The sequence below is a fragment of the Adelges cooleyi genome, unplaced genomic scaffold, assembly GCF_023614345.1.
Source record: "Adelges cooleyi isolate 19-005CV unplaced genomic scaffold, UGA_ACOO_1.1 ACOO_flye_CR_arks_rails_tigmint_CR_PRNA_2, whole genome shotgun sequence".
Taxonomy (NCBI): domain Eukaryota; kingdom Metazoa; phylum Arthropoda; class Insecta; order Hemiptera; family Adelgidae; genus Adelges; species Adelges cooleyi.
The window spans coordinates 10,136,052-10,153,390 of record NW_026095860.1 but is presented as its reverse complement, the minus strand read 5'-3'; the positions used below and the strand labels follow the sequence as shown (position 1 = coordinate 10,153,390).

The 17,339-nt window shown below is 33.5% G+C and overlaps 1 protein-coding gene across 1 annotated transcript; it reads left to right on the top strand.

Moving 5' to 3' along the window:
* The first annotated feature begins 3,716 nt into the window (after positions 1–3,716).
* On the top strand, positions 3,717–16,049 carry LOC126833616 (uncharacterized). The gene is made up of 9 exons (XM_050565048.1): positions 3,717–3,970; positions 8,618–8,736; positions 8,814–9,058; positions 9,127–9,161; positions 9,254–9,365; positions 9,437–9,622; positions 9,697–9,883; positions 9,964–10,147; positions 14,662–16,049. Exons 2-9 carry the CDS (start codon positions 8,627–8,629, stop codon positions 15,196–15,198), a joined length of 1,596 nt encoding a protein of 531 aa, XP_050421005.1. The 5' UTR covers positions 3,717–3,970; positions 8,618–8,626; the 3' UTR covers positions 15,199–16,049.
* Positions 16,050–17,339: the final 1,290 nt, after the last annotated feature.

Here is a 17,339-nt window from a genome sequence, read left to right as displayed (position 1 = left end):
CAGATAATTTATTAGAAAAAGGTCGTTTACTCCTAATTACTATGCCTACAACACTAATAGTTTATATGATCAATTAATTAGTATTAACATAACTTATAGGTAAACCGGTAACCAGTAAACTTTTAGCCAATGCAAGTAAGAGTTTATACATAACTAGTAAACAATGAGTGGGATAAAAGTACAAACTACTTATTATTAAATACTATTAGCAATTTACTTCGTCCGGCCGTCTTTTAATTAAAAAACAGTATCGATTTGCTAGTTTTGTAATTATATCTCTTTCTGATTTTACTTTCATTATTGTCAACCCTCTTATAACCATTTTTTCTCTCACCAACATGATGAATACAATACATTTTCCTAGCCTCAAGTACTTTTATTATAACTCCTTCGTCCTTAACTATATTTTAACTGCTTTAAATAAAATTTCAATCGAAACATTCATAACGTTTTTAACAAAAAATGTAATACTTGTCAAGTGTCACATTCCAATTTGAGATGTTTACATTGAATTTTCAACAGAAAGTAAATATATTACGAGGTTTATTTAATTGATTTTGTTTTCGTTTAAATTTGATTTTCAACGTCGTTTAATGTTTCATCGACAGACTGTTTGAAGCTGGGTGTAACTGGATTTAATATAATTACAGCTAATTTATCGCTGACCAGAGGAAGTGGTTTGTGAACAAACAAACAAAGGGACGATTGTTTCTTACTCTAGATGTTCATCTGTCCAGAAAAAAAGCAGCTAGAGGCCATAATAGTTTGGTCTGGAGCCGGTGACCGTAATAATACCTACTACTGGCCACGTCGTTCCAATTATCTACAACATACAATCGTGTCGAAAGAAATCTCAAGTCACGTTTTTTATATTTATTACAGGTGGCATGTTCTTTGAAAACACTATAGAGGATCTATAATATTACCGATTCTAAAGTTCTAAATCAATGACCAATATGGCTAACTCCAAACTGATTTTGTTGTTGACTTAAAAATGCCAAACTTTATAAGCCTACTGCGTTACAATGAAATACCGGAAAAAAATAATCACGTTCTAGCATGGTGATAATAGCAGGGCCGGTAGTTAATGTGTACATTTAGTGTACACACAAAAAATAAATACTATTAAAACATCTGCCACTAACAACGCAAAAGCCGAATAAGTAGAATATTGTATTTTATTAGACGTTTGATACGCGTGTCGAATTTGTTTTATTAGCAATACAAAACACTGTAATTATTATAAAAAACGGTGTAATAATAATTAGAATTTTGTAATTTAAACGAAAAAATATGGTTGCTAAATGCCAACCAAAATAAAAAAAAACGGTTTTTCTAATAAATGACATGACTTGGATAGGTATTATAGCAGAAAAACTAGCATTTCTTTTCTACAGTCCCCGCTGTATGTTTCATATACCTAACATAATATTATGTATATTGAAATCATATTTATCGGTTTTTATCTTATACGCTAAATACTTACAAGTAATTTTGTATTTTTGACGCATTGGAAATCAAACGCTTTTTCAATCTAGCATACAATCAACTTCAATAGACATAGGTAAGTTTATATTATGCACTGTACACTTAACGGGTTCCTAAGTTCGCGAACCGACATCTATTAGATTCTAAATCGGTGAATGAGTAATTTGATTTCAAGCAAAACGGATCGGATCCGTTTTGAAAACAAATTCCGGCTAAATGTTTTTAAAATTACCTACTATAACTTATGTGACCAATGACAATGCTACATCATCATACCTTATTAAGACAGCGGTACATAGAAAGGTAGGACTAGGGTATGTATGCACTATTCTGTATGGTTGTATTGATTTTTATTGAGCTTAACTGGAAAATTGCTACTCAACCAATAACGGGGTCGAGGCCGCCATGATTTTTGCAATGTATTTTTATTTAATATAGGGATTGACAGTTAAATTAATTTTGAATCCAAGACGTTTCGTTTAAAAATTGTAGTCCTATATAAACCTATGTATAAATATATGTATTTATAATAATCAACTATACAATTTGTATCAACACAAATACATATAATGCGTTATAATATGTCTATAATGTGTACTGTATCAGTTATAATATTCCGTTTAAAAGCTGCTGTTTATTATTTGTACTACCTACACAATGAGAATGAAAGTGCAAATAACAATGAACTGAGCAAACCCTCCAAACAGTGTAGTTGTTTTCTGAGTGTAAAACTTTAGGTGGGTTTTGGAATTTTTTAAAAATGCAACTAGTTCATGACGTATATCCAGAAGGTGTGGTCCTGTTTTACAAAAGTCCTGAACATTTAATACAAACTAAGGTACAACTATATTATTGTTTATTAATTTCCTAATAAACCGACTGACGATTAGTGTGTATTTTGTACTTAAGTTGCTGAAATAAAAATCAATTTTAATTCATTATTTTTTTTTTCAGAAATTAATCGTGTGTTTGACGGTCTACTGTGCAAGTAATTCGACTGGTAAGAAATATGTACAGTGTTCTTATTATAATATTGCTGTTATGGTGCACACACGGGGGTAGGAATTTTGATTTTTGGGGGTCATGCCAACCCCACCGAAAATGATTATACAATTTTTATCGAAGGCCAACAATACTTTTAATATTTTGGTAAAGGTTTTAATTTAAATTGCGAGTCAGTTTTTTAATATCTTAAACACTTTAATAAAAAATCTATTCTCGTCGATGTCGACAAATTAAAAGATAATAAACAAGACAAGACAAGACAAGATGAATAATATTAATCAATGATAAAAAAGTAAAAACTTGATGATTTAAAATCATACATGTATATATTATACATAGATAGATACTAAATATCAAACACGAGTATCCGAGTAACGTTTTATAGCCCCTTTAGCTCCCCCTCTACTGCTCTTTGCTCACAAATCCGGTACACGGATTTACTACGACGATTGTGCAACAGCAATTTTAATCTAATTGGCTTAATGACGTGTGCGCGCGTTCAGCTTAAGGTATTATATGGGAATGGGATTAACCGCCGATACCGATAAGCCGTATCGGACGAACGGTTAAGGAAAGTAGTAGGTGTACAGTAAGTCGTTTTGCGTGTGTTGATGATCATCACAAAAAGCAATGTGTCTGTCACATGGGCCCGCGGGGGCGACGCCAAGGTCGGCCGGGTTGGGGTGTCGTCGACCGAAGTTTGCCGACGGGTTAGTCAACGCGTTTGCATGAGGAAAAAAAGTTGGCCGTCGGCGCGCGACACGTGCTCTGCACGGCTCGGTAACTGCGCAGTAAAAGTTGTGTACACTCTTATATACACACCATTGTACGTAGCATACTGTACACACAAAGGCCGTTGATCTTGGCAATTTGGAACAGCTAAATATTACGGCCCCAAATTTAGCCAAACGGCGTAGTAGAAAATATGACAAACGCGAGTAAAGTGTTTGCCCGCGACAAATATTTGGACGATGACACGGTTTTAATATTATATACCTAGTAGGTGTAGAGCAATGTTTTAATATTTGGCAAAGGCCTAGTCATCGGAGCGGGCCGCCAGATGGTGCTCTGCACTAGATCACGTGACGGCCTTTCGGCGGGGTTTTCGTTCAACCCCTCCGTTGCCGCCCTTCCCCTCCACGGTCACGGGCGGCACCCCACCCGACTTGCCGTCGAGTACGTTGGCGCTAACAATAATACTATATTGCGCCGCTCAAAGCGCGGGTCGGTCGATACGCGTTCCGGTCCATTGTTGTTGTTTCTGTACAATAATAGCCGCGCGTGGCGTCCGGACCGCGTCAGTCGTAGATATGTAGTTGTGCGGTACGGTGGAGGTCCAAAAGCGGGATCTTTCGTGTTCGATGCGCACATGGCAACAAGGATCGCGAGCCATCCTTGAGCAGCTGCCCCGCCAACACGATAATCGAGTGTTGAGCAGTAACGACGACGGCACTATCTATCTAATCTCACCCTTAAGGTACCTACTATGTTATTTGTATTGGCCAATGTAAATAGTTTCTAGAGGGGCGAGTCGTGTGTGTGTGTGCTTGTAGTAACTATTGTTTTATGTCGATTTTTAACCAACATTTATCTTTATTTTGGTAATATTCTGAACCAGCCAATGACTGCAAACGTTTCCACACCCTTAGTCGCGCGATTTTTTTTTTTTAAAAGGGCCTACAACCCTTACAATCGATAAAAAAAAACCTTTTAACTTCCCTAGCTCGACTTTAAGTGGTTTTTTGCATTTGATTAACATGGGACATTTTAATTTTTCTTAAAAAATATTCCAACTCGAAAACTAATCAATTTTTTTCAACTTGAACAAATATTCTTAAAACCAAAATATGACACTTGAAAATTATGAGAAATTACTTTGTGTTAAGCCAAGGATCTGAAATTTTAAGGGTTTCTTATTTGAATAGGCTTCTATCGATTGGAGGGGGGAAAGATCTTTTTTTTAAACAGTAGTCCACCTTGTATATGGTAATTTTACTTTATAACTCAGTTTCAAGTGTCATCGTGTACTTAAAAGTAGCTGCAAACGTTTATTTAAAAAACAAAATTTAACATAAATAAAAATTTGAAAAAGAATAAAAGTTTTATACAATTTAGTATAATACTAGAAATATCAAAAGTGAAAAGTTCACGTGTGTGTAACGAGAGAGGAATATATAAGGCTTTTCGTGACGTACACTTGGGAGAATGTAACCTTGAAGTTAACCAAGTCGGTACAGCTTGAATAGACTTCAATTAGCTTTGTTTTTGAAAGGCTATACTTAGCATAGCTATATATGTATACAAGGATATCGGGAATTGAAATTGTCAAAGAAAAAAACAAAAACCAAATCTTTTAAACAATCATTGATTTTATAATGTATACTTTCTAAAGCTCAGACAAAAAAAACCTAATTTTTACTAAAAGAAAACATCACTTACGTCGGCGAGCCAATTACAGTTTCATATTTTTATCGATGGATGTTTTTACCTGGTTTTTTAAACTGGTTGTATTATTATTAATGTAATGATCATGGACAGATATTATAATTTTACAGTAGCCACATGTCTATTTCTTGTCCTTGAGGACACTGTCATTGTGTGCCTAAACCTATGGCTCAGCTGTAGTGTAAATAATTAACATGTATCATAATTTACCTGGCAAGTTTAAGATTAGTAATAGAATGTTTTTAGAAAAAATATTAATGTCTATTCCAATTTTTTTTTAGACTTGTTATCAGTTATGATGTGTATTTTATAACAAGTCTTTTATCTCTGTCAATATTCTATTCACTTGGCAAAATGGGCAAACTGCCAGCACAAAAACTTTGATAAAATACATCGTGAAAATAATATATTAATATAATAATATATTTGTTTTAAATAAAATAATACCACACATAGTTTGTGAATACTCAATACACGTGTTCACACGCATGATGGGACGCATGAGCGGGTGACGGTTTTTTTTCAAAATATTAACTTGTTTTTCTGTGATTGTTATTTAATTTGAAAATGTTTTATTTATTTGTTTCTTGACGTTGGTGGCTTACCTCGTATAATTTAAAAATAACATAATTTGATAAAATATATTGTAATAACTAGAGTTGTTAATCTCACGACTGTCATAAATAATAATAATAATATTTTAATACATTATTTGATAAAGTCTAGCTGACATTTTCTTGATCGTTCTCGAAAAGGTTTAGTTGTGTAATTATTGTGTTTTCTTAACGTTATTTATTTAGATAAGCGTTAAATATAATAATATTATATGTATTGACATCTTATAGATAATTATTTTTATTTCCCTTAAGTAAATAATATATGAGACATTTTTAATAAATGTACACTCTTCCTAGTTTACAATAATTAACAATATTAATATAATACATGAATTAAGATTTTTTTTTTAACTTTTTCAAATTATAATAAATAACACAATAGACCTTTTACTATACGAACAATTATAATAAGATACAATTATAATAAGATACAATTATAATAAGATACAATTATACCTTTATTATCATCCGTTGTGTGTCAATTCAAGAATTAGATTAGCTTGGATGTAGTACAAAACCATCATATTTATTCGAGTCGATATTTCACTTACAATAATTGATTGATTATAATAATTTTGTTTTCCTAAAAATTACAATAATACAACGAAATTAGTGAGGTCGGGTTTAGGTCAAGTTTGAACGAGTGAATTGTGTATGGCTTATTATAATAATTAGATTATTTGTTTCATATTAAAGTTTTTTGCGTGTAAACCTAATGTTTTTCTTATCATTCGGGTAATGTTATAAGTGTACTTTTGAATAATTAATTAATATATCCTGTCACGCCTAATAAACTCTTTATTGTGAAGTCACTCTACCTACATGTGAATAATATACAATGTAAGTGCAATTTTGACGGGGTTTGTTGATATTATTATTTATATGTGTTTTCAACTATTACAACCCAGAGGGTTAAGCTTTTTTTTTGTACAAAAACATTCTCTAGAGACTTTTTTTTTTTTACTAGGCAGTATGCTATAAAGTATACGCTATAAGACATACAGTCGGTTTCACCAACTTTTATTAAATACACTCTTAACATAATTCAAATGTTAACAATTCTAATAAATTTAACATCTGGTTAAATTAAGTAAGTTTCACCATAACATTATTATTATTAAATTATACTTGTTAAGTAAACAAAATGGTAATTGGGTTACCAAAACGGTTACCTTGATTCCAACGTTCTCATTGGTTATCATAAACTGTGATAACTAATAAGTGATAACAATATAATTTTATAATTAAATCTCAAATAGTAATGTATAATTCGATCTATGGCATTTTAACGTGCCAATTAAATTTTTAACCATCTGATTACGGCTGATTAACTAACAATCGTTTTAACAATGTGTTAAGGCTAACAAATCTCGATGAAACCCAATTTTCACTAACCAATTGTTAAATATAATTAACAATAAGTTTAATCGGCTGATTATGTTTAGCATGTATAAACACTAATATATACAATAAACACAAGATAGTTTTTAATGTGGCACACAGTGAAAAGTTTTTTTTATTAAAAACATGGTACATTATTACCAAGAAATACTTTTAAGTGTAAAATATGCCAGGTGGCCTGTCTAGTGACAGATGATCATAGGGCTGTGGTATAATAACCCGGAACATCTGCGGAAATCCGTTTGCACCAACTCGACAGTTCTCGGGCTTCGAGGATTAAATGTCACAATAGCGAGGAGAACATCTTGCCTTCCTGGTGGAAAACACAAAAGTACAGACTGTCTAAAATTTAATAAAAATATATTCATTCCTATCCTATTAATATCCATTTCGGGTACGCTTAGGCGTGCTTGCCTGTCAAATTCGATGGGTTTATCGATCAATACACAGTACTCATTACCTAAATATTATTAAACGGTTATGGGCTACTGGCTAGACCAAAAGGATAATTAACGTACCACATTAGTATGACTCAATGTTTACATTGACATTGGCGTGTATTTTGTTATTTTTTTTTCATCGTTAGAAATGTGCAACCAGCTATGTAATTTTTCAAACAAGATAACAATAGACACATAAACAAAAGACCATATTATATTAGATAATAATAGTAGAATACGGGAATTACTATTATCATATTGCACGTGGCCCGTTTTTAATAGACTACGGTTGAATTGATGTCATTTAAGAGCGACATCTTTGTCCTTTGTAATTTGTTCGGGCTTAGGTGTCGCGCATTAGCTAGTATTAATGACGTCTTCTGATGTTCTCAATACTAATCTAATTATAAAACAATATAATTACCGAGTTATACTACAGAGTACTGCTGTACTGCTTGTGCGCAATAATAATTTGATTGTCGTTAGAGTATGAACTTTTCAATTCACCATATTTTAAAGGAATCTATATATTTTATATGCAGCCGATTTCACCAACATTTGTTAAGGATTTAATTGGCATGTTAAAATGTCATAGATCGAATTATACATTACTATTTGAGATTTGATTATAAAATTTTAATGTTATCACTTATTAGTTATCACATTTTGTGATAACCAATGAGAACGTTGGAATCAAGGTAACCGCTTTGGTAACCCGAATAGAATTTAATAATAATAATGTTATGGTATGAAACTTACATAATTTAACCAGATGTTAAATTAATTTGAATTATGTTAAGAGTGTATTTAATAATAGCTTGTGAAACCGGCTGATGATATACTATAATAAAATATAGTCGCATAACGGGTGAAAAAGTCGAATATATAAATATGCACGGCCTAACATAAAATGTATATTTATTTGTATTACCTATTAAAAAAAAAAAAAAATTGGGCCTGTTATGTTTTAAGTGTGAATCGTTCGGATTTTTTTCTCGGCTAAAACTTGATTTATTTTCTTCCTACTGGTTTCTTAATAACGTTTCTAAACCACAAATATGTCATATTATATTTGCCCCGAGTAAATGCACTAGGCTTTATGGATTCTGTTTGTAAAATAACAATATTGATTTAACTATAGGTATATTATAGCAATACCTAATACTTGAGCAATTTTTTTTTTGAAATGTATCATTTTTGTTTTGTTTTGTAAATGTGTAGGTGGTAAACATGACTGGAATATCGAGTTTTTGCGATATCCTCAACGTGAAAGTCGTAGGAGATCCTGACTGGAGACAGCGTTTCGTGGTCCTCAGCAACAGTACTCTATGGATATATGGGTAAATACCTACTAATTTAATGATATAATGTTAATTTCATAATGATATCATGTTGTTTGATATGTACCTATACGCAGAGACGATCAGGATCCACGAAGGACGAAAATCCATCCTGTAAGAGATTTGGCGGCGTGCAGGAGGATATGCGACGGCAGTCACTTGGTGTTGCATATAAAAAACATAGCAAAGTTGGACTGGTTCAAAGTGAAATTCAACTCTGAAAAACAGCTAAACGCGTGGAAGAAGCGTTTGAGACAGGTGAAAGAAGCTTGGAACGAAGACACTTATTTGCAGTATCTTAATCAAAAATCTCAACTCAGATGTGAGCCTCGAATTGCCTATTGTTGGTAACATTTTTTTTAAACGTGTCTATGTGTGTTGTCGCTTTAGGTCCATACGAGCCATTGACAAGATTAAACCGACAGGTAAACAAACAAGTGGACAATTAATTAAATTGAGGGACATTCTTGGTAATTACACCGGTGTGTAACAAACGCGTTTCCACCTTTTCTTATAGGTTCCCAGCACTAAGCTTTTGAAACCTCGGCTGCCGTTTTCCAGAAGTCGTTCTCTACAAGAGATAATAAGTTGGGAAAAATTACCCATGACGCTGACACAAGTGAATAAAGGTACTTAAATGAAAAGACTACTTGCACTACATATTGTCAACGATTTCTGTATAATAATGTTGTTTGTATAGAAATGTTGTGCGATATGAGCGATATGGGAGCGATTCTAGTCAGAGTGCGAATATCGATTTTGGAAAACGAAATGGCCTACAACAAAGAAATGGACAAGATGTTGGTGGCGTTCAAGAAACGAGCGCTGTGGCCGGATTACTTTTTGATGGACGACAAGTCGCTGATTGAACAAACACTATCCAAACGTAAGTGGCGGCATTCGTAACAAGGTGAACCAACTTTCCAAGTTGGACTATATTACCCCGTTGTTGTTTCACAGTAAAGGAAAGCTCTGACACGTTGTTGCACGACGTCGAAGACATGTGGCCCACGTGTTTTATGGTTTTGGAGAGACTGGACGATCTGGCCAACTTGCTTATCGTGCACTTGAAGTCGGTCGCCCGCACGCGGATGATAACTTTTTGTCATCTCCTCAGGGACTTTAGGCCGTTTCTGCGCAACAACCTGTAAGCGCTTCAGACAGCGACGACCGTCGTTATTGTTATTATTATTCTTATTGATTATATTTTATTCATTTATTTAATAGAGAGAGCGTGGATGACATTTATTCGGACGTATACAGCGAACATTTCTACATGGAACGAGCGCTGTTGCCGATTTTCCGGGTTTATAAGCTCAAAGGCATATCCAAAAAGCTGGCCGTCATGCTGTCCGCGTCCAACGACTCAAACAGCGAACGGTGGAACGAACTGTTCGAGCTGTGTCAGGAGGTACGTGCCAAATGTCAGGCGATCGTACTTGAAACTTACAGTTCAAGTGTGCTTGATAAAAATACTCGAATTTGCCATATTTAATTCCATGCCAATTGGCAAAAAACCTTTATTGCTAAACAAACATTTGCGAATCGCGACAAATAATAATTGCGCGCATGTAACGATAACCTAAATAGCGCAACGGGTTTTCATTATTATTATCTAGTCGGTTAAATCTATAATGTCATTGCATAAGGCCGGCGGAATGTCCGTAAAAGTCGATGTTGTATGTTTTTAGTGTACTTGATTAAACGCGATTAGGTAACCGAGCAAATCGTTTTTTTATGATTATCTAGAAAACAATATATAGGACTTAACCTGTTTAATGAAAAAAAAAAATGTATTTTATCTGTGGCACGCAGAAGTGCGATGTTTACTGTTCTCAGATCCTATTTGCTCGAACCGAAATCAATATTGATCCATAGCATACAGCTCAATATTATGCTGTTCACGCGGCAAATCCGTCGAAGCCGGCATCATAAACCAGGCTAAAATATCCATATCACGTGTATAATAATAGAGCGATCCATTGACAAATACTCGAGGGTGGAAAAAAACTGAACAAATATACATAAAATAACTATTTTTCAATAATATATTATTATTTAACGTTGAAACAGTTTAACACGTCGGGTTTAGAACTTGTTTTTTTTTTACTATTCTTAGCTATTACCGTGACAAGATTCACTAGTTATACTTGCTCTCCATTAGGATGGCAGTTGTTACCAGCTTTGCCTTTTTTTACACATTATTATTATTAATGTGCATTCGCTTCACGAAGATGCGCGTTTTGTAACAATTTTACACGTAGACGGTGCGATGGGATGAGACAACTTCTATTTTTAACTGGTTTCAATATTATATTCCTAAAATCGCAACTAGTTTTTTTGTAAGCAGATAATAGGCATTAGCCACCAACTTTAAGTTTTGCGGCCGACACTCGTTAGTAAGAACACGTTTTGGCGATTAAACACTTGAATATATATTTTGACGTTGTCCTATTAATATTACAATATGGCTTATTAGTCGTCCATTGGTTTAACAATTAACGTACAAAAGACAATACTCGAAAGACGTTTAGACGACAAAAACAAATTAAACCCGGTCGTCGTCAATCAATATTATACACCAGCCAATACGACTCGCTTGTATATTAGGCAAAAACAATATTATACACTCATCAAGAGCACAATGACTTGTTTATAATTCATAAACGGAAATTAATTGAAAAACCTTCAGTAATTCATGTAATGTCATCATAAGTTATCTATAAAAACCGAAAGAATGGATAAGACTTATACTATTTAAGTATACGGATTGCCTGTTGTTTTAAAATCGATTAAAAACAATACTCAGAAGCGCTTATATTGTAAACGAGTTAGTATTAGTATTTGTTTAATAATAAAATAGTTGCAGTAATGATAACATATTTTTTTTTTTATAAAAAACAATATATTTTTTAAACTCACATAACTCGCACGATGATCGGCAAACAACAATAATGATAATGCCAAGTACTTAATAATAATAGATAAAACAACCACATGTCCATATATATATATATATAAACTACCTCTCATCAGTATATATATATATATATATATACTGATGAGAGGTAGTTTGGCGTCATAACCTTAATGGGAGGGCGAGAAGCATGTCTTAGAATCGAGCACACCGAATTCCAACAGCAGAGCCCGCAGATATGAAACTACTTGCCCACACAGATTGCAAAAAATTTGACCATAAGCCGTATCATTTTTGAGAGTATACTTAAGCCAAAATAATAGATGACGACGTTGTTTTCCTCCTGTTCGACGGTTGTTGTTACTCGATTCGCAGTCCCCCCTATTGTGAGCACCATTAGGTTCTCCCAACAGTGCCTCACAGGATTATTACTAATGATAGTCGGTTTTGTCGGTGAGGGTTCTACTACATTATTATTCACCTGTCAAAAACATATAAATAATATTTGCGAAGGTGAAGGTAATATAGAAACATTGACACGGGCCCGCCCAAATCCTAATGTCCAGAATTTTTAACTGGCATCAGTAAAATTAAATCAGATCTACATACGTTTAAAAAATATATTTTCTAAACTGTCGGGCTCCAAATACGTCCTTGAACTTTATTCAAGCTTGGTATACTATTATAAACTGTATAACAAACATAACAAAAACAATTTAGCGGATAATAATTGATGGTGCCCGAGGAGGTCCCCATATAGAAGGTAGGGCCAAAGTAATAAAAAAGAAAAATAGAGGAGTTATAAAAAAAAAACACATAATTTATAGAACCGAAATTGCGAACGCAGGGAACGGTTTTTTTTTAAATGTGAGGCCTCTAACAATATTTTCTTATAGACCAAAAATGACCAATCGCCCTTGCCTGTCGGCTACACAACATGTTTACTATAATGCTCAATGCGTAGTAGGTTGGTCATTTTATTTTTCGCATGCTCAATTATAATATATTATTTAATGTCATTACTCATACTTCGTTCTGTTTCTTCTACTCCTATATATTATATTGATCTCGATTAGCTACATAATTATCATATATTATAATAACAAATTGTTGTATTAATCGTTTCAAACCTATAACCTTTCCAACAAAAAAAAATATAATCTTTTGTAATATGGTAAACAGGGTTATTAAAATTGCATGTTACTTACTTTTCATACTTTGCAACATACTTATGTTGTTTGTAACGTGAAATTGTAAATAACCCTGTAGCTCATAATAAAAAATTGTGTGGCTTGTTTAACATATTTATTTATTTAATCTCATAATCCTTATATAATATGACAATACAATGTAGTACCAGTAGACATTGTCATCTTCGAACGTCCAAGAAAGAAAGGTGACTTTTTTTTCACTTATATCTCGAGTCTTGGCTGTATTATTACAACGGGGCGTGGAGTAAGCCGACCATAATTACACGTTTCTGGGAATCTGTAGTGTTCTCAAAGCTACTGAGACATTCTTAGCGTCTGAAATGCTTATAATAATATAGACAAAAGAAAACCTGAAATTACTCTCCTTGTTGTTCCTTACGGACGCCGTAATTATTTAGTTATTTTATTATCAACTACGAATCGTCCGTTTCGTTGGATAATCCTCTATATAAGAGGCCTCTATTTATTAAGGCGCGCATTGTGTAGGTAATTTTCCACTTAAACTTAACATTTTTAAACATATACCACAGGAAAGAAGCATGTATTTTGGTTGTCAATTATTTTTTTTTTAATTTTATAACGCACATATTAACATTATTGTTCCTAAGATTATAGTCTATTCACTGTAAGTTGACCCACTTTGTGACCACAAAGTGGGCCAACTTACGGTGAATAGACTATAGTTCGACTTAAGTTTTAAAACAACATTTGAGTTCTTCGCATAACATTTTCAAAGCATCGATCATGGCCCAATCTTAAAATTATTTTTAGTCAATTAATTATTTTTTCAGTGTAAAAAACTGCAATTTTTTGTATTTTTTAAACTGAAATAACTATATTTACCAAATATACTTTTAAAATTACGCCACAACCGGGCATCCCTGAAACACAACAGCTTGCGTACGAGTCCGCAACGACGGGAGACATTTTATCTCTTACCTCTAATCTCCTATCAGATAAATCATCTGATATTTTCGTTATGTTTTTTCCTGTCGATTTTTCGGATTGTGTGCCAAAGTAAAGACATAAAATCGCACCTCTAGAACAAGACTGCCACAACTCAAAATTTATAGTTTTGAGAAAAAGTGATTTGAAGTTTGTAACTAAGATATTTTGCAGTTTTTTAGCTATGCGTTTGAAACTAAAAACATATAAATACTTAAAACATGCTTTACAATATGACTTCTTCAAATATTATGAAATATTAACTTAAACCCAAAAAGTTAGATATGGCCTTTTACAATTTTATAAGGAATGCAAGACTGCCATATTTTGAGATGTGGCTGTATTGTATACACAAATTTATTTTAAGATAGCCATATACTAAAATATGGCAGTATTGAATTTAAGCTATGTACATTTCGTGTGCCGTAAGTCGAATTATGGCAGTGTTGCATTTTCATCACAGGACCAGAAAATTATTTTTTATACAGCGTAAGAATGCTACAAATCAAAATGAGGCAGTCTTAATTTTTGACTTCAATAATTAAATGGAAAAATTTTGTCATAAAGTAAATATGGCTCTGTTGCATTGAAAATAAGCTAAAAGTTGAATAATTCTATACTGACACGTTTTTCTAGTGGCAAAATTAAAAATGATAATGAATGTGGCGTTCTTTCATTGAATAGAGCTGATTTTTTGCTACCCGAAAGTGGTCATAACTCAAAATTGATAAAGTTGTGGCAGTCTTGTTCTAGAGGTGCGAAATGTCAAAAAGATAAAATATTAATATTGATAAAAATTGTAAAAAAAAACAAACATAATTTTTCAATAACGCAGATTTTATTTTTTTTCAGACGTTAAAAGAAACGTACGCCGAGCTTTCGCGGTTGTTCGGCGACTATTACTCGCTGAGCGTGTCCCAGTTGTTCGCGTTCAGCGACAAGCACGCGGCGTTCGAGCGCAACGGCAACATGAGCCTCTTCGAGAAGTTCGAACTGGCCAATGAGATCAGCGAGATCTGCGACTCGGTGGTGCCGCTCATCAAGGTGGTGATCGTGGAAGGCGGCAACCGCGGTGCGAACGGGTTGCACCGCCGGTGGTGCGACGATGGCGGCGGCGAGGGGTCGCCGGCCCCGGTGCCCGCGGCTGCACCGGCCGTCAAACGGCGGGAGGAACCGCCGTCGCAAAGGAACCCCTTTGCCGCGTTCATGGACTACGACATCGACCGGGCCGGACGCAAAAAGAAGAAATCCCGAGTGGCCAAGTGCATCGAACTCCAGGTGTACTCCAGCTCGGTCAACTATTTCCAGGAAACCGCCGAATCCAGGGTGACCGGGAACCCGTGCGCTTTCGGCGGCGTAGCCTCGTTGCGCGCCCAGGCGGCCGCGTGAACAAACCACACACCTGCCCGCGAAGGTCAGGCATCGCTGTAGCGCCGCATCCAGTGGCCGTTGCCGCAGGACGTCTCTCCCGGCGGCAGCATCCAGAAACAACACTGGCAGAGGAGCATATATGCATATTATTGGCTTATAGAGAGGCAATTTCTTCCACCGATCTACAATGATTTCTTATGATATATATATATATAATATTATATAGTTCACTCGGCGACCCTTTTTGAGTATAGTTTGGACGCCGTTAATAATAGTACGCACAATATAGCTGCATAGTATTTTTATTTCCAAGCGATTAGCCGAAAGCTATAATTATTATTGCAGTTAAAAAACACCTACAAATGTTTTTATCGTTCCGTTTGTTAATAACTCGGCAAAGCGCATGCCGCCATTGTGTTTGTAATTTTATAAGTAATGTGGAAAACACTCCCATTATTATTATTTTACACTAGTATTGATCGGCATTCGGTCATAGGTTCCCAAATGATAACACTTATGGTTATTACTGTCCCGCTCTACCACGCCCTTCGTGGTCCTTTTTTTTTTACCAGGTTATAACCAAGTTATACCAATTTAAGAATGGCTTACTTAAGAATGGCTTGGAACCTATGACCGCTTACCTTTTTGACCGAACAATATTCATGTTGAATTCAAGTGAACCTAGTGTTTTTGAAATAAATTGCATTTGCTGTAATTTTATATTTTAGTCGAAGCAAATACCACTTGTAAAGCGTTTGTAATGCATTTTTTTTATATTTTGATAGCCGTAAACGTAACAATATAATAATATTAATATGTGTAAGACTTATTTTTTTAATATAAAATATAGATTATTTTGTGCAAATTTATTTATAAATATGTGTTTTTAATAGTTGTTTGAACTTGCAGTTGTCTCGGAACGAAATTGGGCCAGACATGTATGTCTTGAGACATTATCCACATTTTAAATGGATTTTAATTTCAAAAGTTATAATTTGTGTTTTATACAATTAACCAATGCACTCGTGACCATTTTTTTATACACCTATGTGTGCAAGTACAAAAATTCAAAAAAACCTAATAACACAAGTTGTATACAACACTAGTTATTCTTTTATTTTTGGAACAAGAACTAATATACATAGATTTATCCTTTGAATCTGCATCTGGTCGCAGAATACCTTTAATTAAGTATAGTATTTTTTTTTTAATGCCTCTAATGTTTATAAAACACTGTCTTGTGGTATTTTCAGCATTTTTTTTTTTTTACTTAAATTATTTGCTGAATTTCGAATTGGTCTCAGAATTAATGTTAAATATGTTTTTTATAAAACAAAATAATATTGGAAAATTCTAATTTTTGTTTTGCAAGTTGTTAATTCGGAGGCCGTTTAAAAAGCAAACTGGAGTTCTAGATACTAAAATTCTGAGGTCTTGACAAACAAAATACTAAAATATGTGTGTAATGTGTATATACATATATTGTTTGTTTAAAATTGTAATCAATCGAGTCAAACTATTTTTTAGTATTTTTTTGTTCTAATACAAATACAATTTCTTTGTAAGTTGCAATTTTATTAATTTGCCCAGGTTTGCTTCTAAGAACAACAATACGGAAAAGTAAAACATGTTCGTTTGATGAAAGTAGGTAAGTACATCTAATGTTAAAACAAGTATAGTCCTTTATTTTATCTGAATATTCTTAACAAAAAAAAAAAAAAAATATATATATATATATATATATATATATAAATATTTAATGTACACTTCAATAACACTGCCACAAATAATAGGTAGGTATTAAACGTTACTTAGTAACGCATGTTCTTTTTTATTATTCGCATTATAATATAATTCAATATAATTACATATATCATGTAGATGTTGAAACGCACATAATATTTGAATACATTATTATATTTCGATAACTATTATATAAAAACAAAATCGACCATTTGGCCACACATCGTTTTAAAATTTCAACTAACATCCACTTAAAAAAACAAAAATGAATAATATATATATATATATATTATATGTATATTCACTACAATAACAATCAGTGGGAAAAATAAAACATTTTTCATCTCTAAGAATTACTAATAAATATTTCATCTCTATCGTACACAATAACGGCATGCATTTTGGTTGTTTCCGAC

What these genes read in the sequence shown, in the direction of transcription:
- LOC126833616 (XM_050565048.1), top strand. Translation starts at nt 8,627, where the DNA reads ATGACTGGAATATCGAGTTTTTGCGATATCCTCAACGTGAAAGTCGTA. An exon ending in TGACAAGATTAAACCGACAG is followed by an intron (nt 9,162 to 9,253) that starts GTAAACAAACAA and finishes CTTTTCTTATAG; the next exon opens with GTTCCCAGCACTAAGCTTTT. An exon ending in TGAACAAACACTATCCAAAC is followed by an intron (nt 9,623 to 9,696) that starts GTAAGTGGCGGC and finishes GTTGTTTCACAG; the next exon opens with TAAAGGAAAGCTCTGACACG.